General features: G+C 41.4%; 3 protein-coding genes across 5 annotated transcripts in view; 2 read left to right on the top strand and 1 right to left on the bottom strand.

Moving 5' to 3' along the window:
- Nucleotides 1–317: 317 nt before the first annotated feature.
- The window catches only part of nf1a (neurofibromin 1a), an 89,562-nt gene continuing 63,061 nt past the window's right edge, over nucleotides 318–26,818 (bottom strand). For all 3 annotated transcript variants that reach the window (XM_062418456.1, XM_062418458.1, XM_062418457.1), the window contains 22 exons: nucleotides 19,694–20,126; nucleotides 19,214–19,554; nucleotides 18,349–18,551; nucleotides 17,137–17,330; nucleotides 16,872–17,012; nucleotides 12,923–13,202; nucleotides 12,626–12,840; nucleotides 12,397–12,458; nucleotides 12,166–12,307; nucleotides 11,869–11,970; nucleotides 11,370–11,510; nucleotides 10,384–10,510; nucleotides 9,878–10,009; nucleotides 9,230–9,365; nucleotides 8,314–8,474; nucleotides 8,097–8,219; nucleotides 7,888–8,006; nucleotides 7,666–7,766; nucleotides 4,917–5,059; nucleotides 4,525–4,571; nucleotides 3,472–3,688; nucleotides 318–2,021 (listed from right to left, as the gene is read on the bottom strand). In XM_062418456.1, the coding sequence (XP_062274440.1) occupies nucleotides 1,879–2,021; nucleotides 3,472–3,688; nucleotides 4,525–4,571; nucleotides 4,917–5,059; nucleotides 7,666–7,766; nucleotides 7,888–8,006; nucleotides 8,097–8,219; nucleotides 8,314–8,474; nucleotides 9,230–9,365; nucleotides 9,878–10,009; nucleotides 10,384–10,510; nucleotides 11,370–11,510; nucleotides 11,869–11,970; nucleotides 12,166–12,307; nucleotides 12,397–12,458; nucleotides 12,626–12,840; nucleotides 12,923–13,202; nucleotides 16,872–17,012; nucleotides 17,137–17,330; nucleotides 18,349–18,551; nucleotides 19,214–19,554; nucleotides 19,694–20,126 (3,703 nt within the window). In that variant the 3' untranslated portion in view covers nucleotides 318–1,878. The remainder of the gene's footprint in view (nucleotides 2,022–3,471; nucleotides 3,689–4,524; nucleotides 4,572–4,916; nucleotides 5,060–7,665; nucleotides 7,767–7,887; nucleotides 8,007–8,096; nucleotides 8,220–8,313; nucleotides 8,475–9,229; nucleotides 9,366–9,877; nucleotides 10,010–10,383; nucleotides 10,511–11,369; nucleotides 11,511–11,868; nucleotides 11,971–12,165; nucleotides 12,308–12,396; nucleotides 12,459–12,625; nucleotides 12,841–12,922; nucleotides 13,203–16,871; nucleotides 17,013–17,136; nucleotides 17,331–18,348; nucleotides 18,552–19,213; nucleotides 19,555–19,693; nucleotides 20,127–26,818) is intronic.
- Nucleotides 20,385–22,483, top strand: LOC133979932 (uncharacterized). Its single transcript, XM_062418471.1, has 2 exons — nucleotides 20,385–20,488; nucleotides 20,764–22,483. Exons 1-2 carry the CDS (start codon nucleotides 20,429–20,431, stop codon nucleotides 21,394–21,396), a joined length of 693 nt encoding a protein of 230 aa, XP_062274455.1. The 5' UTR covers nucleotides 20,385–20,428; the 3' UTR covers nucleotides 21,397–22,483.
- On the top strand, nucleotides 23,478–26,324 carry LOC133980534 (uncharacterized). The gene is made up of 2 exons (XM_062419287.1): nucleotides 23,478–23,590; nucleotides 24,126–26,324. The coding sequence occupies exon 2, from the start codon at nucleotides 24,133–24,135 to the stop codon at nucleotides 25,390–25,392; it is 1,260 nt and encodes a 419-aa protein (XP_062275271.1). The 5' UTR covers nucleotides 23,478–23,590; nucleotides 24,126–24,132; the 3' UTR covers nucleotides 25,393–26,324.

Below are 26,818 nucleotides of genomic sequence, written 5' to 3'. Positions count from 1 at the left end.
ACGTTGATTTGGAAACAGTAGCTTGCTTTTTAGCTTTTTCTGAAGCTTTCACCCCCGGCATCTGACTGTTTAACAGCAGATGAAGCACAGTGTGCTCATGGTTGATGAAAGACTGAAAGCTCCAGAGAAAAGCCAATAATGGGGCTTTGAGTTAAGCTCATTTTTTCAAAGGTTGTGTGCAGTCATGGATGTATTTGAGACATGTGGCTGATTTTGATCAATAAACACATTTAAAAGGGAGTTTCTACTCAGCTTTGGTTAGTGTTCCAGAAAGAAGCTCATGTGTGGTTTGTTATCACTACTGTCAACTTAGGGTGGATTGTTCCTTTAAAAAGCAACAGGACAAACTCCTGATGTTACTGGGTTGCAGGTCCAGCTCATACTGTAGAGGTCAAATAAATGGAGGTGTAGGTGTGTGTGTGTGTGTGTGTGTGTGTAATGGCATCAGAAATCACACTGTCCACTGCCTCTTTTCTATTCAAATGGTCATTAGAGGTAATCAATAAGAGCTAAATCTCCATGTTCACAGGCAACTAAAGAGTTGGCATCATATTGCACCGAGCTAACATGGTGATGTGTTTTCCCTGTTCGATGTACAAAGAAAATCTGTGTGGTTGACAAAGGAGTTTCAGAGTTGAGGATTATTGCCTATTACACAATTTTCCTTGTCACTGTGTAAACAAATTAAAATGCTATGCTGCTGAAAACACAGTTCATACTAAAAATAACAACAACAACAAAAAAAGCAAAATAAAAGCGAAACGGACAAAAAAAAGAAGAAAAAAAAAAGAAGCGTGGGAGCTATTTACACGGTTGCGCTTTCCCCTAGTGTTTTGCAATCTTCATGTTCATACATTGAAAGTGTTTGAAAAGAAGATTTTTTTTTGGAAAGTGTTTGAAAAGAAGAATATTTGTGTAGCACTATCTAGCTGTACAGGATAAATACTTTCAGGCAACAGGGTATATGGATGATTGTATATTTGACGATCATTGGAGGCCGGTCGTGACGCAGCTCGTGTGAACTCGTGGTGATATGGACGGCACGCCTCCATAATTAGTACCTGTTCTTTGTCCCCAGCAAGGTTTGACTTTTACTTTACAAATTGTACACATTGAAAAACCCTGACAAAGGCACACCATGGAGAAAACGTCAACATCTAAATTAGCACTAAGGACTAGTTATACATAATCTGTCTATGTAAAATATGTACAGGACTGGGGGAGAGGTGAACTCAGGTGTCCGAGCAGGTCCAGAGTGAAGGTCGTGTCTCACAGATCCACCCCTTCCCCCTCCCCCTGCCCCCCGCTGTCATTTGGTCCATCTTGATGACTGAGGGGAGGCTGCACACAGTAGTGTTTATGAACCTGCTGTTTCTATTTCAGCTTCATCATGAAGTCTGGATCCTTCATCCCACAGTCCAAGACCATGTCCACACTCTACCTTCATGTCCAGACTGTCTGACTGGATTTTCCCATCAACCTCTGAGGTTTTCTCCTACCGTTTCACATGTGTGACCTTCCTGGCTGCAGGGCCACGGAACACTATAGAGAGCTTAATCATCTATTCCAGAAATGATTGGATAGAAGCTCGCCCTCCACCACACACTGTCCCCAAATGAAAGATTTAAAAAAATCTCAAGCAGCACAGAATTCAAGTTTGCCCTTGCTAATATTCCCCCTTAATGCTAAACACAAAAATAACACTTATTCTCCTGCTGATGAAGAAGGAGGAGGAAATAAAAAGAGTAAAAAGTGGAGTAAAAAGTGGAGTGCAGCATGAGGCCTGGCTGGCTGGCAGGCCGGGGAGGGGGAAGGGTGGAGAGGAGGAGGACGAGGACGAGGAAGAGGAGGAGAGTGGGGGGGCTGTTCTCTGGCCGATCAGACGATCTTCTTGATGCTGGGTCTCTTGAAGCTGCCGGCGCTGCGCTGCTTCTGGACCTGACTGGCTGAACCGTGGCGAGTCCGACCGCCGCTGGACAAAGCTGAGCTGGGGGAGAGCTGAACATTCTCCTTATCCACACCTGGAGGACGACAGGGAGGACAAACGTCTCCATCACTCATTTCAACAAGACATGTGACGTATCTAACAACAGGGTTCGCTGTCTTCACTATGTGAAACATTCAGTTTCTGCTGACAAACCCACAGATTGTTAAGACGTATTTTAATCATCTGAGGTCAGAGGTCACAGAGAATCTGAACAATACACTTTCAGACATGCTCCTCTATAAATCAAACTTGATGGCAATTCACGTTGTCTCATGTCTCCTGTATCTGACTCTTTACTTGGACTTTATAACACAGGCAGCAGAATTTGCTCTGTAACAACAATAAATAATGAAAGTGATGTGAACATGAACGTGTGTGTTGACTGAGAGCAGCTCTGCAGAGCCACGTTCATTAATTAACACTTCAAGAGCAATACGTATATATATGGAACTAAAGTTCTATGAATTGTGGATCACAGCCAGTGTGTTGACTGGGCCTGTGCATGTGTGTGATAGATAACATCCAGTGTTCAGCACTACCTCTGTCTGTCAGTAAGAATAAAAACAACCAGTCTTCATTTCTGTCCTAACAGTTCTCACACACTGCTTCTCGCTCTCTAGCTGCCATGTAAAAGACTGAAGCAATGTTACATCTGCCATGTGTGAAAGGGGCTTCAATGACAGAGACAGAGACAGAGAGCGAGAGAGAGAGAGAGAGAGAGAGAGAGAGAGAGAGAGAGACAGAGACAGAGAGAGAGACAAAGACAGAGAGAGAGAGACAGAGACAGAGACAGAGACAGAGAGAGAGACAGAGACAGAGAGAGAGAGAGAGAGAGAGAGAGAGAGAGAGACAGCGACAGAGACAGAGAGAGAGACAGAGACAGAGAGAGAGAGACAGAGACAGAGAGAGACAGAGAGAGAGAGAGAGACAGAGACAGAGAGAGACAGAGAGAGAGACAGAGCAGAGACAGAGAGAGACAGAGACAGAGAGACAGAGACAGAGACAGAAAGAGAGAGAGAGACAGAGAGAGAGAGAGAGAGACAGAGAGAGAGAGAGAGCAGAGACAGAGAGAGAGAGAGAGAGAGAGAGAGAGAGAGAGAGAGAGAGAGAGAGAGAGAGACAGAGACAGAGACAGAGACAGAGACCAGGACAAATAGGGACACTGTGAAATAATGAGGACCATCAGAATCCTGTTAAACTGAGTGTAGTGAAGAGGTAAACTCAGCACAGACAGGCTGCTCCTGGTCTCATCTTGTTGTTGTCCTGTTCAAATGATCACTTCCCTTTCCACAGCTGTCTCCAACTCTGTCAGAGTCACTTCTCTTCTTATCAAATCATCAGTCAGCTGCCAAACTACAATAAGACTCAGCTGTGCAATTGTCATCTGGAACTGAGGCCTGATCAGTGAAGTGAAGTGCACAGTGCTGTTGTGTGTGTGTGTGTGTGTGTGTGTGTGTGTGTGTGTGTGTGTGTGTGGTCGAGACCTGGTGAGTGCTGTGAAGTGGCCAGTGAGGTCATGGAGTTGGACAGGTTGAGGTTGGCAGTGATGCTGAGTTGGCTCTGGCTGGTGGGGGGGTAGGGGGAGGTGGGTGTCCGCAGCTGCTCCTCCCCTCGCTCCTCGTCGGCGGTCGGCAGGTAGCTGTCGATCAACGCTTCCAGAAACTTGACGATCAGCTCGGCGTAGTCCGGTATCTGGGTTTGCTGAGGATATAATGTAGAGTTCATCAAGAGTCAAACTGTGGGATGAAAAGTTCACTTCTTTTGCAATTAAATGTGTAAGATAAGATAAGATAAGATCAGATAAGATAAGATATTCCTTTATTAGTCCCACAGTGGGGAAATGTACATTATTGCAGCAGAAATTGGACAGTAAAATAAAATGGAAGAGAGAATAAAGAAAAATAAATAATAAGTAATTACACAAACAATAAAACAAACTAAATTAGTAGTAAAAAAGTATGGTAAAAATATAGTGACATTACAGTATGTATGTATGTAATAGTGGTGTCAAATGATAATAGACCTGAGTTGATACTGTTATTGCACACTTGGCTTTAAGTGAAAATACACACACACACACACACACACACACACACACACACACACACACACACACACACACACACACACACACACACACACACACACACACACACACACACACACACACACACACACACACACACACACACACACACACACACACACACACACACACAGTCAGTCGTACCATGTCAGTTTGCATACAGAGAACACTGTATAATAATCCTGAGCTGTCTACTCTGAATCGACAAGAATCTATAAGATTCAGTATTAATAGACTGATCTGCAGCTTCTCTGCCACTGCTGTGTGTGTGTGTGTGTGTGTGTGTGTGTGTGTGTGTACTCGTGGGGGCAGACGCTTCATATATCACCACACCAATTGGCAGACTGGTTGCAGAGCTGTCGTGTAATTGCTTAGTAAGCTGAATTTCTCCTGCGCGGCAGCCGAGGGCACCTCAGGAGAAAGTATGACAAGAGGAAAGAATCATTCATACCTTAGAGAAGGGTCCGGCAAACCTCCAGAGTCCATTAAAGCCAAAGCCTGTGAAATGAGAGAGATGGAGATAAAGGGAGGGAGAGAGAGAGAGAGAGAGAGAGAGAGAGAGAGAGAGAGAGAGAGAGAGAGAGAGAGAGAGAGAGAGAGAGAGAGAGAGAGAGAGAGAGAGAGAGAGAGAGAGAGAGAGAGAGAGAGAGAGAGGGCATGTGTGAGGACAAGGGAGAGAGGAGAGGCAGGGTTAAAATGCCTCCTTACAAAAACATGGTACTGCTGTGCTTCTCAGTTCATTTAGGATGCTTTTTTTTGAAGCAATAGATTGTGTCAACATGTGCAGTGCTATGCATGAGGACAGCAGTAGGACACTACAAAGAATATGGCACTTATCATTACTTTGTAAGTACGAGGGCTGGTACTGTGGGGGCGACTCCTCGTGGTACACCACACTCTGGACGATGCCGTGGACAGGGTTCAGGAGGTTGGTGTCCTGGCACATGGACAGCACAGTGTTGATCTTGGAGTCTAACAGGTTGTGGCTGAGGAGGACACACACATACACACACACACACATTCATTTATAAAATGATTTAGTATGGTTGAGGCACTTGGACAACTCTAACTTGTAACTAACATATATATGAAACTCGTTTTCTATGTTTAAACATGATGACCTAACCATGACAGCCTGCTGACCTTTATGTGTGTATTGTTAGTGTACGGTTTTATTAACCTAACTGTGTTAACTAAATAAATCCCACCGCACGGGGTGTGTTTGACCGGCGAAAACAGTGTCACACTCAGCTCCGACACTCAATCTGTCTTTTCCACGTGTTTATTAGCAACTCCACACATGCTTCTCTTAACGTATTCATACAGTGATCGTGCCGTCAGCAGGTAATCAACTGAAAATATAACACACAAACATAACTAGGTTAATGGCACGGACATATTTAAGATATTTAAAACTAGTTATAATCACATTGTATATCAACTCACCAGCTCAACTTCACCGGTCAAAACCCAAGTCACAATACACATAACCACCGAAGAAGAAGAAAAACGTACTGCTGCTGCTAAAGCGCGCCACGAACACCCAATTATATAACAGCAGGAAACAACATGTTTGAAAAATAGCAAAACTTCACACAGTTAGTCTGTGTAAGCGGTGCTCTGTGTATGTGCTGTGGCTTTACCTCTGTATCTATTGTAACATCACAAGTATTTTTACATTTTGACTTTTCAGCTGGTAGTTACACTTGTGGGGTTTCTTCACCCTGAAGTTGGGGCAGCAACCAGAGAAGAGCCACACAATGAGAAACATAAAGTGGGTTTATATTTCTCTAAATGTGCAGACTGATAGAGAAGCCACTGGAGGACTGCACATCTGGAGCACCAGGACAATTCCAGGTGGCCTGATAGTCGTTCTGGCCTGACTTGAACAGTCAACTTCACCAGCAACAATATAGTGAGCAAGAAAGAGTTGCTGGATGCCCAGACCAATCAAATCCACCTATGTGGTGATGACAGGCAACAGCAGGCTACAGTGGATTTCGGTACCAAAAAAACAAACGCTGTCTCTGTCCTGTATGGAGGGTTTAGCTCCGCCCCCGTCGAGACAGAGTTGATGAGCAGCTAACGTTAGCCTCTGCTGCTGTTTGCTGTCACTTCTCGTTGCGTTGCTTTCCTCTGCTCTCAGAGAGTCTGTTCAATGCAGGAATACTACTACTTTATTCCAACTCATTGTTTCACAGCGGTTACATTCAGCAGCACAAATAAACTTCCCCACACACCTCCACTCAACCCTGCAGCTCAGCCTCAAACCTCTGAATGTGAAACACCTGCATGCTGTTTAAAACACAGCAGCAGCTTTTTGCTGCTTTCGTTGCTTCAGTTTAAAAAGTCTTAATGAGAGATCTGCTTTATTTCCATCTGTACAATAAATCAACTCTGAACCTGATCCTCTTCTAAGACATCTGGAAGTATTATACTGATCAGCAGCAAAGACAGTTTACTTATTTAAAGAAACACAATGTAGAAAAAGATATTTACTGAAAAAAGCCAAAATCTAACAGTTTATATGTTGAACTTGAATAATCACTTCTGCTTTCTTTGTTTCAGAGCTAAAAAATGGACATTAGCTTTTTTTATAGTTTGTTTGGAACATTTATGAACAGTTAAATTACTAAAGCACAAATATTTTTTTCAAGATATAACCTCTTAATGTTGCTCTCAGAGTGCACCAGAATGATGCGTTTGATTTAAAAATGTACAACATTTTCTTCAGGGGGAGCATCCACCCAGACCCAGACCCCCCCCCCCCCCCCCCCCCCCCCCCCCCCCCCCCTACAGGGTGGACTGAGGTCCAACTACTATAGTCTCTTAGAATTATGTGGGAAACACTGCACCTCTGGATTTGCAATATCAAATTATAAGTGTGTTGTTATATTTGTGTGATATATGATTCTTGCAATTTACTTTTATTTTATTGGCAATATGTTATAAATCATAATAATTAAATATAACTTTATCATAATATATCTGATATCTGCATGAAAAGGGAACCTGGAATGTAGTCAAATTCCCGGCCTGAATTATTGTCCCTGTCCGCCCCTGAAAAGCTTCAGTCAGGCTTAAGATCACTGACTGAAGCTTCAGTCGTCCAAATGAGTCAAATGTTCATCTTCTATGTTTCAACATTACAGTGTTTTTAGTAGCAAAGTCTTTTTGTTACTATACTTCCACCACAGCTCAACAGGGAAACACTAAGAGGGAATTTGATGCTAAAAAGACTGTAAATGTGTCAGATATCACTTGATATGATTAACTCAGGCTGCTGAAGACTCATATAAGCTTCACATGTACTTTTAATGACTGTGTGGACACACTGTGGATTTTGTCCTCCATCACTTTATATTGAAAGCACATTTGAAGATCTTTTAATAGTCAGTATGAACAGGAGGAATGATTACAGGGGGAAAACATCTTTACTGTTCATATAAACACCTGTCAGTCCCAATGGTTATACATCTGATCCAAAATGCAGTACACCCAATCATATACATGTAATATATTCTTGCACTTCACAGTTTACAGTGATCCACTCTTGTATCAGACTCTGGACAGAGCTCTGTTGGCTACTTACACAACAGGGAAAACCTTTGGGAAGACAACGCTCGCTTCAGCCAAGTACTCGTACAGGATCCGCTGGTCAAAGTCATCAGTGGTATATTTAACCTGGGTGGCCTGGAACATTAGAGCGACATAGCATTAACAAACCACCATGAGTTCCAGTTTCATTCTGAACATCCATGGTTTCATGGTGAGTGGGTTTGTTGTGTGAATGTCGTGTTGTGTGCTTCCTTACCAGCACAGTGAGCAGAAGAGCCTGGATCTTTGGGTCAGTCAGCACCTCCTCATCCAGCAGAACATTGGACTCTGACACAGACACTTTACGAAGGTGAGAGTTTCCGATTCTTTGCGTCTCTGCAATTATGAAATGATATAAAGATTTCATCAAGAAGCTGTACCATGTTGAAGAAAATGCCCGGACTGCAGCCTGACCTGAACTCTCACCTATCTCATAGTCATTCTCTGCAACACGCCTCATCTTGGGAGGGGTGGTCATGCCCGACTCCATCTCTGGTCTCTTTGGTGCTTTGGAGTCCGATATGAGATGGTCAAAGCTTTTCCTGGTGCCTGAGAAACACACACACACACACCACATTCATTTACACTGTCTTCATGAATGTCTTTCCATAAAACAGTTAGACATGTGAAGGATAAGTCATACCCAGGAGCTTCTTGGTGGTGGCCTGTGAGGGCTGACCCATGTCCAGGCTCATGGACTTGCGTGTACGTGGGCTGATCTGTCCCACTGTGGGGTAGTGATGGGCTGAAAGGTATCGTTCTGAAACCTGAGGTGATGTCCACGGCTGAGTCTCCCGCAGAGTTCTGTGGGAGGAAGGTGAACAGACAGAGGTCAGGTGACAGATGACAGCTGGACAATATTAGCATGTTTATAGATTGGGAATTGTTCAAAGAGGCAGGTGAAGGCAGTGTTTGTGGAAAGACTCCACTAGACATTTATTTTTTTAAAGCAGAATATTTTCATACATCTTAAAAAGGACAGGGAGATAAAAAAGAAGGTAGTTCACTTTATGAACTATTTGGTTTCATTTCATTTTTGGCACAGTCAGCCCTCTGTCCTCCAGCAGCAGTTACAGAATAGATCATTTGAATCTATCATCTTCCTCTACAGACAGGAGAACAGATAACTGCAGTGATTTGTGCCGGGGGTTATTAGGATGGGATGGAGCAGCTGTGGAAGTGTATCAATCACTAAAAGCTTTACTCAACTCAAAAGAGATGAGTGCACATCAGGCTGCCGATCAAGTTAGTCAATTAAATTCAATTCTGAGAAAAAACAACTCTACGCTTATCGTAAGTACATCACAGGTGATGGCTTCTGTGAAGGGTTCAATTCTAAGAACAAACAGAGACACACCCTGTTACATCACAGGCACTGGTAAACATCACACACTACCTACTGTATACTCCACCCTGAAATGATTAAATCTAACTTCATAAACAAAGTAAAGTTTTCCTCAAAAAGAGATAGAATAATACTGAGAGGGTGTTCCCTGAAGCCAGCATGCTTATCAGGCTGCAGAGAGATCCTTGGTTTTCTACTCTGTTCATCAGCTCACCTGCAGCTGGGATCAGTGATGTGACTGGAGTAGGTTTCCATGGGTACGGGGTCCATGGAGAGGTCAGAAATCAGTAGCGACTTCCTATGTTTGAGGCTGCAACGACTACGGACCTCTTCAGATACAGTCAGCAGTGCTGCACACAACAACAACACAATAATGATGAGGTCACATGCAGTAATGCTGAGCCACAAAAAAAACCCAGCACCACCTACAAGTAGAGCTGGGTGATATGGGCAGAATCAAACATCACAATATTTTTGACCAAATACCTCGATATCCATATTTTGACAATATTGTAGGGATGACTATTGGTGCTTTCACAAAATATTATCAGTCAGGCTTAAGCATTCCTTTGTACATCAATCGATCCTTATGCTAAACACTGAATCTAAGTCTAGATCAAGGACTAGGTGAAGGGACACTAATGTGCTGTGTATGTTATTTGTAGTTTGTCACTGCTTTGTCTGTTGTCACTGTTTTTGTGTATTAGTGTTGCATGTTTTTTGTTTGCAATGGAGCTGCTGATGGACGCAAGACCTGTCTGACAATAAAGTATAATCATCATCATCATCATCATCATCATCATGTTAGGCTGAAATGTGTAAATGTGGATATCAATGTAAAATAACAGTGGGTGTTACGTACCAGCCAGATAGGCCACACTCTGGGTGTTCACTTCAAACTTGTCACATTTCAGATGCTTGCTGATGAGAGCCAGCAGTGTGTGCAGAATTCTCACTGTCCGCGCTACCGTGGTGGCTGATGGGTGTCTGTAGCCTAGACACATAAAGAAAAGACAGAGTGATACAGTCTGACCGTCAGGGGCAAGAAACACATCCACATGTTTGAAAAGCAGCTTTATTCTGGACAGTTAACTCTATAACAAGCTCTAATGCTGAGGCAGAAGCAACTGTACCCTGACAAGACACTAATATTACATCAGTGGTGCTCGCTGTCACTGAGACCACAGCTGACTTCGACTTCCTTCCTCAAACACTGCAGTTAAAGTGAACCAAACGTGCTCAGCTCAGCCTGGGATGACCAATGTACTGCTAAATCCCACTGAGAGCACTGATGGTCATTATGCCCTCTCTGTATACACCATGTGATTTATATGAAGATGTGCACCCAGTCATCTCTGCTGGCTTAACCTTTGAGTAGGTGGCCAACCAGTGCAAAGTTGAAGTTGGCGCTGAAGTTGAGTCCCACGAAGTGATCCATCTGCTTACAGTGCCACTCTAAAGGATGCCTGATCTCCATGAACACCTCCTCTGGACTCTGGAGGAGCAGGTGTAGTAAAACAGAGTGTAGAAAAGAAAAGAAAAGAAAAAAGAGATTAGGAAGTGATCATGTGATTAGTAATGCTGAGGCAGTGCTGCTGGTCTATATGGAGCACTCTATAGAACACTACTTTTCCTCTTCATGTCATAAACAAGAGTTGAGTCATTTAACCTGAAGTGTAAATATAAAGTCGCTTCTGAGAAAACTGAATGACAGGAGCTGTAACACATTTATCTGATGTAGACAATGAAGTCAGAGTTAGTATGCAACTATGGTTCTGTGAATTCTAGATGATTGACAAATGTATTATCTATGCATCAACACAGCTGAATCATGCTGGTGTAGACAGTCAGGGGTTTGGTAGACAGACAATGGAGAGATACATTTAATGCATTTATTTGATTACATTCAAGTAAATGCGCAGAGTTTAGAAGTTGAAATGAAATGAATTTGTGTTTCAGTGTATGAAACTGGGAGATTCTTTGTCAGTTTTCTTTTACTGAAAAAATACACGTTCAGTCATCCATGCAGCTAGAGACAAAAGTCATCTAACTGTGTTGTATTACACAAACAATGGAAAGTTTACTAGATGATCTTTTTAACTGCAATTTAATGCACATATGCATCTGCATCAACACTGCATTATATTTGTGCTCACATGCACCACAAACCATCTCTAAATGCAGTCAGTCTACATGCCTGAGGCGACATTCAGATGTGCATCTACAGCTGTTCACTTACTGCTCATTAAACCAAATAAGAACTGTGTGGCTTTTAGTTCACACAAAATAAAGCTGTGGAACTGTATGAGCAGAGGAGATATTTTGCTTTCAGTGGTATATAGCATGTGTTGTACCTTATCATTGAAGACACGCATTGTGTCCAGAGTGTGGAGGTTCTGCTCCATCAGGGCGGTCCCAGCAGAGTACAGGTTAACTTCATCCAGCTGCAGCACAGCTACTGCCACCCAGAACAGAGCTTTGTGCATGGGAGACTCCTGCAAGCAGAATACACAGTGTGACTGGTAGAAGGCAGCAGTGTAGATCATTCACAACTTCTCAGTCTTCCTGAAAATAACAACCCACCTTGGAGATCATGCCTCCAGAAAGGCAGAACTCCAAATATATGTCTTCTACTATGTTGCTACATATAGTGGAAAACTGCTAAAGGGTTTTCATTTTCTAATCAGTCATCTGGAGAAGCCAAACCATGAGCCAGATACTCTGATGGTGCTGTGTGTTGGATTGAAGTTGAGCTAAAGCTTGTTAAAAGCTCAAAACATTTCACATATATAATAAAGTGGGAACAGACTTCCTAGCTAAACTACAAGTTAAAACAGTACAGTGATAGTTCACCTTGCTGAGCAGAGGCTGCAGCTTGGTCAGAGCGATTACAGTGGCCTCGATTAATACTTGGCTGTTGTAATTGTCCGGCCCCTTCAGACAACTCTCAAGACCCTGATGTGGTGGGATGAAGGGAAGAGAGAAAGAAACATTTAATTAAACAGAAAATGCATGAACAAGTTTTGGATTATTTTTGTTTTGAATATTTAAAAAATGTATTGAGGCACATAATATTGAGAACTTGTAAATGATGCGTGGTCCTGCAGAGGCATTAGACAAACAGTGACAGAGGTGAGTGTGCAATCTAACCCGGTCTATGCTGAGCAGAGGGCTGGCCTTGCTGAGGATTCGGATGATCTGCTTGATCTGACCGTGGCTCACCCTCTTACTGATGCAGCCAAACACCACCAGCGCTCTGGGCTGGAGTGACGGGTTGTACTGGAATGCAAACCTGCAAACACACACAAACACACAGGTTCCTCATTGCAGCTTCATGTAGTTAGTGTGGCTGCATTAAAATAAGAAGGAACAGGTTCATACTTCTGTGCGAGCTCTGTCCACTGGTCTAACCACTTGCATGCTGGGATGTCCCTCATACACGCCTGAAGAAGAAAAAAAACATAGCAGAGATTAAAAGAAACTGACAGACAGTGTGTGTGTATGATTGAATGTGTGAATGCTGTGTTTCAGTCTAATTTCATTTAAAATAAATATCATTATTGAATCTCTGGTTATTCTATATGAAAAAAATGCCAGAGGGAAAGACTACCTCCATGATCTCCAGTAAGGCCTCAGTGACAGTCTCCAGGGAGGACAAGGCGAAGGTCTCCCTCTCGTAGGACCCTGGGGAGAAGGAGCGGTCCCGGTAGCTGGAGCGGAAGGCGATGACAGCTGCTGACTTGACTTTGCTGATGCCGAACAGCAGGTAGAACTTTGGCAGGGAGAACTCGGTCAGGCTCAGCCGGAGGACTTGCTTGGTCTCCTCTGAGAACATTGATAGGACACATTTAGATTATACCCATGATATGACTGCATGCTCAAATAAACAGATAAATCAACTCCTTACCGCTGAAGTTGAGCTGCGAGCAGGTGCACAGGGAGTGGATGATGTTGATGACCAAACCGTGGGTGGAGGCCCTGAGGGACAGCGGCCCGGTGGCTACCAACAGGGTGACCACGTGGAACAGGTATGGCAGGTGGGCTGCAACATCCAGCGAGTTGTTGAAGGACAGCATGAGCATGTAGCGAGCCAGGATGGCGATGTCATCCCACATGAGATGCTGCTCCAGTGTGGGCGTTGGCGATAGGCAGGTCTTGTCTATGATCTTGCACATCCGACCTATCACCTGCCACGGAGCACAGGACATTCAGACATCTCAGTCAAAAGACTTTTTTATATTATTCTCATAATGATGACAGCTGATGTGAAAATAAAACATTATTTGGTAACATTTGAACCTTCTCTGTGTAGGCTGCTCAGTGGTAGCTGTGAGGTGGGGGTGGGAGGGCTGGAGTGTATTAGTGTGTATTGAATGTGACAATTTGATAAGATTTAATAATAATAATACCATTTTTATAATGTGCTATGTAGAGCCAGACTGATATCGGTCAGCTGATATTGACCTATCACAGATATATCGGTATTGGTGAATATGTTGTCCAACGTGATGATATTTTTTTAGACGTTTTTAAAGTTATATTGGCAGCGTTTTATGTATATTTGATCGTTTTTCCTAATTCAAGTATTTTGTATTGTTTTTTTAAAATTCATAGCTAATTCTAATTCTTCTCCCTCTTCTTCTCATTATTATTATTATTAATATTATTATTATTATTATTGTTAATTCCCAGAGAAGTTCACAGTTTTAAGTACACTTGATGTTATTTTTAAAATGTAATTCATTATATTTGAGGGATCATTAAAAAAATGTGTTTATGTATATATTCTTTACATATAATATTATCAGCCAATATATCAATATCAGAATCTTTTTTACCCCATAATATCAGTATCGGCATCAGCCCCAAAAATCCAGTATCGGTCAGGCCCTAGTGCTATGTAGAAGTAAATGCAGTGTTGTTTTTAGTATTTTAGCATAAGACTGTGCTGAGGTTTGCTGCAAATGTAGTGAAAAAATAAGAAAGCAATGACATGTATATATTTCAACAAAAGAAAACTAGAAGAAGAAAGTGTCCCATTTTAAAACCTTTGTGGCTATTCAAGTACAGATTTCTGAGGTTATGAGGTGCACCTGAATGCACCATGAAGTTCCTTGTTTTTACAATCTATGATCAGCGCCTCACGAAGTGATGTAGACGCACAATCCATATTAAAGTGTTTTTTTAAAAGGAGACACTGTGACCGCGTCTGTTATCTGTAAGCGGGGTGACTGTAGGGTAAAGCTCAGATGATGCTGTGTGTGCAGTAGTATGACAACGGGTCAGGGTTATTTTTGGAAGAGAGGAAAAGTGTGTCTGAGCTAAGGTGAGAAAACATAGAAATACAATTTGTGGTGGCTATCATGTCAACTCTCCCCCAATGTATATGATGTCAATGCAGTACACCTGGGTAGCAACACATGTGGCTATACTGATCCACCAAAGCTAGCTGACATCTCACTTCATATAGATCAGATCTCACTACGTTTTCTGTACATTCACCTTCTCTCCTGTCCTCTGTGTCTTCAGAGTTATGCTGCTTTCAACCAAATGTTGGTTCACAAGCATTAAGACAAAGATAGATAGTAACCCCACTGTTGACTATCTAGTAATGTTTTATATTAATATACAGCATATCCCTGAGGCTGCATTGCTCATATTCTATCACATGATGTTACACATGGTCCATTTCTATTGAACTAGTGTAGTGCATCTGTTCAGAACAGGCTGATTGTTTGGTCTCCAGCTGCTACTTTAAAACATAGAACAATGAATGGAGTTGATGTGAGGTGTGAAGTAGTATATACAAACCACCAGCATTCTATTACATACAGATGATATAAATAATAGACAAAGGGCCTGATTTACTAAAGGTTTGCATGTGTAAAAACATGTGTAAACTTCATCACCCACAAAAAAATGTGCAATCTACTAACAGGGTGCACTAATGATTATGTCTTTTTAATGTGCAAGATAATACACGCTGTCCATTTAGTACGTTTGCCATAATGAATTTGCAAATGGGGCATTTTTACCCCAGTGTGCAAAATACAGGGAGGATAAAATGCAAATATGTTATTTAGCACACGCATTGTGATTTACCGTAAATACCAGTGTAAAAGACGCACTTTTAATGCAATATTTTTTCATATAAAATCATAATGAAATCATAATAGGTATGTAAAGGGCTGTCCACAATAAGAACAATAACTATAACTGTAAAGATAATGATGAGCGCGTCCACACTTACGAACTACAACGTCCTATAAACAGCTGTGTCAAGCACATGCTGCGTGCTCCAGCTGTGTCGGCAGCTAATGAAAATAGAGCCGTTACTGCTGTATGATTGTGTGTTGATCAGAAGTATTTCAGACACTAGTTGCTGTGGTGTTTTAGTATTTACAGACCAAACTGATGTTGAAGCACGATGTGCAAAAGCATGACTCGGGTGCAGTAGTCTATTTACACACAGTGTCAGCTCTTATGGACTCGAGTAAGCGTTTTTTTCTAGTAATATTTGAACTCAATATATTTGTTAACCTCTTCCCTAGAACTTCTAATTCCATGGGATCAGATTTCATGTTGCACTTGTGGGCTTTCTGCCCATCCAAACTACACCATGTAACTGTCTTGTGTTATGTCTATTGTCTGTCTATTATTCAATTAATTAATTAATTTCATGTCTGCTAGGTCACCATGTATCTTTGTAAATCCTTGTTTGCCATGTTATTTCACCAATATAGTAAATAAAGTTATTCCATTGTTAATTGAAACACACTGATTAGAGCATGTTTAACCTTCCATAAACCTGAGCTGCCAAATCAACTCAGAGCTGTCAGGCTGCACTATACCTTCAAATAAGCTCTAGATGTGTTGACAAATATGTCTAATGAAGCAGGCCACAGTGAAGATCCTAACTTAACACTTTCATGTGGGTTTGGATTTGGAGCTGATACATATGACAATATATCACAGTTATAACTGCATGGAAAATAGCATTTGTCACTCTCGGGTGACAAAGAGTTCAAGCTGCAGACAAGGCTCCATTGTGCTCAGTAGGTTGTCCTGCCATGACATCAGACAGCAACCCTGCGGATAACACCAGCATTAAGACTTATGTATGCTCCAACAACTATGTGCAGTGGTCAATTTAATATTCTTCCATCCACTACAACACTGTGGTTGAACTATAGAACATCAGTGAGGATAAGCACTTCAAGTTAAACACTGACTGACTTTTCTTAGGCAACAGTCTTCACAATGGCCACCATTGAGTGCTGTACTGGTGTCTGCCATAATAGGAGCCAGGGCCTGGCTTTTTCTATTGTGTCTGCCTGTGTATGTTGTGTTTGTTTTTCTGAGTAGCGGGCTGAATTGGGGATACAGAGCACACAGATGATGGATAGTGAGTGGATGAGTTTGTCGCTTTGGAGTCAGGAGTGATTTACTGCTTTGGATGTATTTCTTCAGTTGGTAAGTATTTAATTATAATATTTACTGATGATTCCTCACATCAGTGTCAAATAAGTACGGACACTAAACCTCTGATAAATATGCATTAACCTTTGCCATGTTGTCACCGAGCTATAATGAATAAAACCATTTCAAAGCTGTAATAGATCACTTTTGTATTAATATTTTAGATTTATGTTTAGTTATTAAATATGAAATGTGCATTTAATATTATTTAACCTGAATGTAATATTAAGGTCGGTATAAATATAACATGTGCTGAGTAGCTTGTTTAAAAGCCTGGTGAAAGTGTAGTGCAGGGCATCAACATCTTCAGATTTCCACGAGTCTGTGCATAATAACATGAAGACATCATTCCAGTATGTACTAGCTCAGTGTCTCACCTTGCTGGAGACCAGTTTGACATTCCCTGAAGCCAGAGCCACTGCTGTATCAGCCATGACCTCCGCCTTGATGGAGCCCAGGCCTCCTGTGGCACTGGTCTTAATAAAGCTGTCCAAAACCACGTCCAGCAGGTCTGTTATCTGAGGGCGCAGTGAAAGTGCTACAGGTCAGATTCACAGCACCTCTCTACAATCATATGACTAAGTGGACACAAGTGTTACATCAGTTGCAGAAGTAGAGGTAGTGTTACAGTGGTGGACTCACCTGGCCCAAGCTGCCCCAGATCTTGGCCTGAATAGAGGGATACATCTGCTTTTCATTGATGGTCATGGTGATGAGTTTGTCCAAAATAGCGGTGACACGCTGGCGCTTGGCGTCGTCGTTGTGTTTACAAAAGCGAACCAGGTTTAGCAGCCAGGGTGTCATGTACTCCAGACAGAGATGCTTCAGCTCAATACCTGCAGAACATCATCATTTGTGAATGAAATAGGTTTTCTCTTTTTTATTGTCAGTTATTTGGAGTAGCTCATAATAATGAACTTCATTTTGTTTGTTAAAAAGCCCATCTTAAACACTTTCTACAACATTTCCTCTGAAGGGGGCACTCTACCAAGTTATTGGTCCTCCTCACCCTGTGAAAACTGTTGTATAATTTCGGTTTCTCAGGAGTTTTGTCACATCTGACAACCATCATACTTTGTTTGAACCCGTTGACCTGATGTGTCATCATTCCTACATGCCTGTTTTATAGTCTCTGCCGCTGAGGTTCATCCATGTGTTATTCACTTTGTCCACTCTCATAATTTGGATTAGATTCTGGCTCCAACGTGTTTGGATGGATTTGAGAAGTTCATATTTTGAGAAAAGAAGGGTGAAAGAAGTTAAATCTGACCACTATTGTTTGTTTACATTGTCTCTGGAGCTGGCAGAAGTCCTCAGCAGACTTGGTCCTTGGCCAATTAGAATAGCGTGAGCTCATAGGGAGGGGGGCCTTAAAGAGGCAGGCGCTAAAATAAATAATTACTTTTGAGTGTATCCAGGAGCTAAAATGATTTTCATTACTAGTGAAGTAAGTGCTGTTTTTATTCTTTAAAGCTGGTAGGAGCACAGGGATTTAAAGAATGCAACACTGTATGGTTGGTCCAAACTGCTTGTTTCAGCTGTATTTAAGAACAAGATGGTCTCTAGGAGGGCTTTTATATGAACTGTGGTTCTCTAAATGGGGGACCAGTCAGTTTTCCACTCCGGCTAAGCTGACCCATTGAATATGATGAATATACTAAAGTTTATAAATTGTACATGTCTGATACCCAAAGAAAATAAATTAAATTCTCTGACATCTCCTGTCTGGAATAGGCGTTACAGATGTTTAGAAACCCATATGAGCAGAGATTGTCTATTATATGTTAGTATAAAGTGATACAGCTGTATGACAATGTATGCGTATGTGCTAGCAGCTGTGTTGAGGGGACGTACTGGACTTGCTGAAGCCAGAGATGCACTCTTCTAGAAACTCCAGTGTGAGATGGGGCTCATTGGCAGCCAGAGTTTTGCTGATGGACACAATGAAGAGGGTGTTGTTGGCTGGGATGCAGAGGCCCGATGTCTCCAGCAGCTGGCCTTCTATCTTTAAGTTGAAGGTGCAGGTCAAAGCACACAGTAGATTGTAAGCTGCAGACCTGAGTGGAGGATAGACAACAAGTCAGAGGTGTTGAGCTTTGCCATGTTTAGTGCAAGTGTGGTTTTACATTTTTACCATTCCATAGTTGTTTAGCAGAAAATGCAAATAACAGCTGGTCATTTACTACATAATGCTGAATGGAAGATTGTAAAAGGTAAAGCATGACGTAAGAATTTTCTTGTTTTTCATTGAAATATAATAAATGAAGGAGTTTAAAGCCCTAAACCTACCCAAACAACACCATATGGTAAAACATGATTTGGTCCGAGACAGCGGGTTGCTTACAACTGCTGCCACAATAGTTATAAGAAAGACCTTGTCTTTCAACATGATGCTCAAAGCCAGGTACATAAAGAAATGGTTTCACAGTTTGGTGTGGAAGAACTTGGCTGGCCTGCACAGAGTTCTGACTGTGAGCCAAAGCTCATGATTAACATGTACTTGTGGCTAAATGAAAGCACATTGTTGCCTGTGGTTTTGGAATGACATGACATCAATGCAGGTTGTCCATATACTTTTGGCTATATAGTAAAATCAAGGCTATGTGTATACAATGCTAAAACCACACAGCAGAAATAACAACCGTGGCCCAACTTTTTTCTTGTAAAGCAAGGTAAAAGAACCTTGCTTAATGGAACTCCAAATGCCATGCAAACTGACCTGAGGCTGGGGTCAGAACTGCCCAGGTTGAGCAGAGCGATGTTGAGGAGAGTGCCAGGAACGTCTTTTGGCCGGATTTTGGTGTGCTGGGGGATTGAGTCGGGTTGTGACAGCTCCCAGCGTGTGCGGATATGGATGATGGACTGGACGATGGCGTCACACTCCTGGTGCATGAATGTGAGCGGTGTGCCCTGGTTGGCCATAGTGAGAGTGAACTGACTTTCATCAACCAGGCAAATCTCCTCGATCTCTGAGGCATAGTAGACATCGTTTAGGAAGACGGGCTGGCCGAGGACACGAGTCCGCTCGGCTGAGGTCACCTGCACTGCTGTTGAGCCGACCTGATCAACAAGAAAACACATTGTTTCAGGAAAAAAAAACAAGACTACGCAACTCTCATGTGATCTTTCTAACCTCCTCTTACCCAATCCTTTCAGTCTAGGTATTGAGGAGTTTTTTCAGTTATGGCTGCAACCTCACCTTTATTGAGACTTTGGTGTCTTTGTGGGCCAGTTTGAGGGCATTATGGAACACTTTGAGGTCTTCCTCCAGGGTCAGTGTTGCTGCAGGCAGCTTCTGTTGATCAGGCTCGATGTGTTCAGCTAGCCTAGCTGGAGTGTCAATGAACTGGAGCCTCTTGCTGCCTTTTAAGCCAGTCAGCAGCCGCTCATGGTACTTAGTGTACTCCCTCACCCAGGTGTTGCAGTTGTAGACGTAGACAGCAGCTACATTCTCATAGGCAAAGCCAGGAAAGACCACGAACCATTTGGATAGGAAGTCCGTCTTGAAGCGATTGCTGGGTCCCACATGTGTTAAGTCTACCACAATCTCATAGGGCTTGGCGTAGTAGGGTTTAAGGGTGAGAAGTACGTGGTAGATGAGCAGGTCACCATTGATCTGGCCTGTTTTGAATCTAAAGAAATTAAATGAAGAAAATCAGAAAAGCCATATTCAAATTCAAGCATTCAGTAACAAATGATGCATGTTTGGATTGAAGTGTCTACACATAAGCTTGCCTAAAAATGTTTTTTTTTTGCATATGAATATGTGATAGTACTGAAGGCAGTGTTCGTTAGACAGTACATTTCTCTTTTGTCTCTTTTCTTGTAAGACCTCTTCAGCATCTGTGGTAACAAGCCAGAGACCTTAAATAACCTCCCAGACAAAGACCCACACACAAGGTCAGGAAGTGAGTTCACAACATCTTAAGAGTCTATGTGCAGCAGGTGCCTCACTTCAGCCCTCACTTCAGTCCTCCACACAAGACTACTTCTAGTAAGTATTTTCAATACAAAATCATGCAGTTTCTTTCTTTGAATCAAATGGAAAGTGAAATCTTGTGGAAAACGTAATTGTAAAATCAAGTTTCTAGTATGAATTCTTTGCAATGGCATTTCTTAAGTAGTTAAGTAGTAGCTTCATCAGCGCTATGAGTAATTAAGAGTATTCAAATTGACCTTTAACTATTCAGAAGCACACAGGTAAGTCATGCTGAAAGTCTGAATTTTTAAATTGGATTTACTCTTAAAAAAACCTCCTCTTAATTTCAGAGCACAATGGAAGGTGGCACGAGAAGTTCTCTCTTGTGGTTTCTCCTGCTCAACCAGCTGACGTTCTGTCTTACTAATGAAACATCTTCAACCATGAAACCAAGCGAAGGCACAATTACAAGTGGCACCTCAACCCTTATGACATCCCTCCCTTCCAATGACACAAACATTTGCCCCGTAGTCGACTGCTTGATTGACACTGAGATGGGACTGATTGCCATAGGTTCAGCAGGGGGGCTGATAATGTGCCTTCTGGTTGCTACTGTGGTACTGGCATGCCAGGTCTGCCAACTTCAGCGCCGGGTTAATGCTCCCCGGACCTCCCGTTCCAACTTAGACTTGGTGAGTGGTACGGGCTACTGGGGCACTGACCTGCCCGAGGTCGAAGGACTGGTTGGGCCATGTGATGCCAGTGTCATGCTTGAGGAGGTGAGAGCAGACAGCAGGATGGAGGAGGATAGGCAGCCTGAAATAGAAGAGCCATACGAGGGGGCTGAGGCAGGATTTGAGGAAGGGGCGACTGCAATGGCTTTTGATCCTGAGGAAAAGGCCAGTCAGATGCAGAGCTCCAGCTCCAGGGACTCCTGTCTGGAAATTCCCAGGGATCTAGAGAATATGCCCCTTGTTGTGTGAGGAGGTAACCTCATGATGATAAACTGCAGCCCCAGACACTTGACTCAAGACAAACAGTAACCACTCAGTTCAGCTGATGTACTGTGGGTCATCCACTTACTTTGCAGTTTATTTAATCTCACAGAATTTGATTACGACCTCAGTAAAATTTAGAGCTGCCTGGGTATTATTTGAAACTTTAGATACTTGCCAATATAATACCAGAATTTTATCTTTTGATACATTACTATGAGAGATGTAAACACATTTCTCTACATGAACCTTTTTTATTCATAAAGTTTTATTCATTTTAGTCTAAATCAAAGATTACTATAATTACCAATTAGAGAAAGTATTTGATACCAGCTTTTGGGACTGCGTTTTGATACTCAGTGCTCCAGACAATTCGGTAGGTAGCAGAAATGTATTGAGGTTTGATTCTCAGCATAAGCAAAATGTGTAAATAGTTTTATTTATGATGCTACCAGTTCAAACTATTAGAAAAAAAATCTGAAGTACATACAACTACTCTTATTTTAAATACTTTAGGCAAGTCTTTATTCAAAAGTAAAACAGCAAAAAGGTCTTCTTGGCCAACTTAAAAACGGAACATGTACATTTTTCATGAGGATCAGTTAGGTATAACTTTAAACATCTAACATGATACACTTCTTTCTCTATGCACTTGCTTAGCAAATTTGAGTCATTGTAAGACTGCTTGATTTGGCCTAATTTAATTGTTTAATTACATAACTGAGTGAAGATCGTAATTTAAAAAACAGACTAAAAGGTAGACCAACACGTGTAAATCAATACATGTTGATTTGTGTGAACAAGATCCGAAGATCTAGCCTTGGATTTGACACCAGGGATCTCATGTGTTGCCAAACCTGTGTTGAAATGAACGAATGTCAGAAGGTTTGGTAAATTGTCTGCCAACAGTCCTTGTATTTAACTTTTGTTGAACTTTGCTTCTGTCAGTTGAGCTGTCTATGATCGCTTACCTGTACTGCAGACTGTCTAATCTGACTGTAATGTCATAACTCTTGTGTACAGGAAAAAGAGCATTTTAAGAGTCTAAATGCAATGTTTTAAATAAATTGACTTTTGCAATGTGTGAATGTCTGTGTGCTTCAAATCAATATTCATAACTCAGGTTGATATCACTATATGGTAAGCAGAAATGTAATAAAAGAACCTTAAAGTTATGCAAGGAATTATATTATTGGGAAAGAAGTTGAGCAAGCTGAATTGACACTCCTCTTCTGCTAAGACTGAAGGTATGGCCATGTTCAGATGCTGGCTAAACTTCCACCGCATGAGTTGAAGTTTATTGGCTCTTGGTCTAGTGAGTCTGAGCAGATACTTAAGTACTGCCAGTGAAAACTGGATCACTGTTTCATTCACTGCATAAACAACTCCAGTCATGTTGCATGGAAAGGATTTGCATTCTGTGTTTGTGAAAGCTTATTTTAAATGATTTTACTATGCATTTATTCAAGCAGGCTCAAAACAGAGCAAACTGAAACATAAAGATGTAAGCACCGCTGATCTGAAGAGTGTTATGCACTCTTTTACAGAAAATGTAAGTCTTTATTTGGATGTGCTTCATTCATAACCCATAACCCTTCATGCTCACATGCCTAGCTGAAATAGCAGCTAGATGAACCCTCAACATGGATATGCGTCCATTACTCTGCTCACCATGCTTGATGAGAATCAACAGAATAGAGGGCTCTGCACGATCTGAACATGATGGTTGTAAGGACCTTAATAGTACGTGTAAGCCACCAGGCATACATGACAGTACAAGTTAAATGTTTGGGCCTTAGAAATCGTTCAAGTCAAGTTACTGGACACATTTTTAACATGTTAATTCAGTTCAGCGCTTTTCAAGTCAGTGATTTGTTTCTTGATAGTTCAGATTTGATGTAGTCTGGCTTTAATGTGAAACATGAATTACTATGTTTAGCACGAGCAGACTGAGAATGTACTTTTGTCATCAGTTTCACATGTCACACTTCCTGTAAATGAGAAAAGACTTCAGTCATTTCAACAGAGAAAAGCTCTCTATGCCTCGAGTTCCTGTTTTATATTGAAGGGGCATCCTGTCAGGCGCGCAACGGGTATATATATCCCACAACTATTTGACATTTAATACTTTCTGGATTGACGCAGCTAAAGGGTTATAGAGGTTTTCTGACTTAAGACATTGGTAAGTACATTTCTGATCATTTCAATTGGTAATGTAGTCTTAGATCCCCTGAAGATCTGGGGTGCTTAAGATTGATGCTAATAATGGTAAAAAGTGTCCACACAAAAGTGTATTCAAGTCTGTATACAGAGAACATGTATATATTTCATGGGCTAAAACAGCCCCACCACAACTAAACTGCAAGAATGACAACTAAGAGCCATTTGTAATTGTGATAGTTGATTAAAAAAAAGATCAAACCATGCTCATAATGTCATTCAATTGAAAACTCCTTTAGTTAAGATCATTTACAGAAAATGTAACTAAAAGACCAGTGGAGAAATGAATGCAAGTCAGATGAAACTGTAGTGCTTCGAAAATACCATGAACCATTGCTTAATTAGTGTTGCATTTAGAGGAAATTATGAAACATCAGATTGCTTTTCACAACTTTTCTTCTTTTCTGTTCAAACTTCCTTCAGCTAGTTCCTCATTAGACAGTATTTGTACAGATTCCATGTTGTGCATCACTGATAAAAAACGTAATTTCTTCTAGCTCAAAGATGCAGCAAGCAGCCACAAGGCAGAAGAAAACTATGACGGTCATACGCCTAATTTTCATATGCATGCTGCCACTGACTGCAAACAGCCAGAATGACTTCAACACTGTGGCAACAGGAAAGTTGACTCCTGACCAGGTGACACCAGCGATGTCCAACTTTACATCCATCATCGCTGCCGTAACTACAAAAAATAATGAAACTATGAAAACCAGTGCTACACCTTCACTGCCAGCACATCAAACAACACCTTCTAAGACTCTCCAACCAGATATTCACACAGCAACTTCAACTTATTCCATTTTGTCTCAGTCGAGCAGCTCAACAACGGGCAGTGAAGTCACGTCAGCAACAATGGTTGTAAGCAATCAAACCAGCAACCCAACCACACCTACAAGGGTACCTCGAATGTTAAGAGGCTCCACCCAAAGCCAAGAGGCAAGAAAGACGTCAACCTCCCTATTCATCAGCGATAAAACCACCCGTTCCTTTACAAGTTTGACACAGTCTACAAACCACGTGTCTACTATAATATCATCTACCAAGCCCGTATCTACACAGACACTTCCAGTCACAAGTGGTGGTGATACACAGTCCACGGGTTTATACAAAACCTCAAAGACCACTGCAGGGACACCAGTCAAAAGCATCACCAAGACAAAGAAAAAACCAGATCCTTCACAAAACAGTGCAGACAACCAAAATAACCATGGTAAAGTAGTGGCAGGGCTTATAGGTGGAGCCCTGACACTCATGATGGCTGGACTCCTGTTCATCTATATAAAGAAACGGAAGCTTCAGAAGCAGCAGATAACAACTAGTGAATGGGCCGGACCTTCACCATTTTTACAGGATGGAGCTGACAATGGCCAAGTATCACTGAGGTCGTCCAACCGAATTTCTTTTACCGGCTTCCTGCCACAGAGACAATCTAAAAGGTTGTCTTTGCTCCCGGAAGGAGATGAGTTAGAAGAGATTACAGCAGGTAGTACCTTTGGAGGTAAAAATCAAGGGAGTTCATTTGGCCGAGAGGAAGATGGAAATGATGTAAAAGAAAGCAACGGGACTGCAGCACTTAATCCGGAAATGAAAAGCACAGGAGATACTGCAGAGCCTGTTGAAGACTCTGTCTCAGTGACCTCCTCACAAACGAATGATGCGCCGTCCACCAATGACAAGCCAGAGACTGCAAACTTTAGTGAAGACGTTTCTGCCAACCCCCCTACTCAATCTGAAGCTGCGGAAGACTCTACAGAACAGTGAACTAAATCCCAAAACCCCCTAATGCATCCATTATACCCCCTCAGACTTTCATTGGTTCCCAGGCGGCTTCTACTGTGACTGTGATGTCAGGAATGACATCAAGACAAGAGAGAAGTAATGTTGATCTACGTCATTACTGCAAACTGTGCAAAGTCTTTTAAGAAGTTGATAACTTGGTCTATTGAGATTCTGAAACCATTATTTCTACAAAGCTACACTGTTCCATGAAATAAGGCTTTAGAATAAGTTGTAAAAGATGTACTTCATTTTGCTGCATCTCTAAATTGCTGCTCACACTTAAAATTTAGTAAAATTAGAATATGTATAGAAAACCCCCCACAAATTTAACATATTTATGATCTCATTCTTTGATAAGTATGATGATTTTAACAGTATAAGCAAAAGTAGATAAGATGAGATAAGATATATTATATACATATATATATATATATACACACACACATATATACACATACATATTTAAGTTTGTTTTAGCTTGATATAGTGTACAAATGATTTATTTAATGAAGAGGAAATAGAAGACGTGTGAATATAGTATTTTTGTATGAATGTATTTTTGTAAAAATGTCAAATGTGTATCTGTGTATCTGTACTACTTGTAGTCAGTCATGTACAGGGGCACAATGGAATTTGGTGTCATAATTTGGGGCAAACTACATCACGATGGAAAAACTATATTTTAACATTAACTGCTTGCTTTTGTGTCATGCTTTTTGAACATATTAGCTTAGACTAGTCATATTTTTCACATTATCACACAGAACATTTAGCTAAATGTCTGTTTTCTTGTGACTTGCCAGCATTAGCCAACCAGCCAGCCAAGCCAAAGTGTTACTATCAGCCTGTTAAAAGTCTAACACCTAAAGCAGGGATGTCTTAAATACATCAGGCAACAAAGAAGAAGCAATAAAATCAAGTTCTAAAACTGATGATTATTGTCATTTTTCAGTTACACTGTTGATTTGTTTTTCAATGAATTGCTCAATGTTTAGTCTAGGTAAGTAAAAGAGGAAAGTAGTACATTCTCTCATTTGAGAAATTGTCTTTTTTTCTTGATAAATGAATGATTAATTATTACAGATGTTACTGATTCACTTGTAGACAATCAACCGATGAAATAACTGTTTACGACTCACTGTGAGTGGATCAGACTCAGAGGGAGGAGAGCCTCTTTTAAGGCAGGTATAGTTTTATTAGTAAGTGAGTTACTGCAATGCTGCAGTGGATCTCTGTGTGGAACAGTAATGCTCAGCAGTGTGGTAATAACAGAATACCACAATTGAAGTAAAATGTCATAAAATATGCACAAGATTCAAAACTACATCAGTAATTGCAGAGAGACACGTTTTCAGATCCTCAATCCTGCATGATGGAAATGACAATGTTAGCTTGTCATGTTGTTGCA

The sequence above is a fragment of the Scomber scombrus genome, chromosome 5, assembly GCF_963691925.1.
Source record: "Scomber scombrus chromosome 5, fScoSco1.1, whole genome shotgun sequence".
NCBI classification, from domain to species: Eukaryota; Metazoa; Chordata; class Actinopteri; order Scombriformes; family Scombridae; genus Scomber; species Scomber scombrus.
This window is presented reverse-complemented; position numbering and strand designations above follow the sequence as displayed.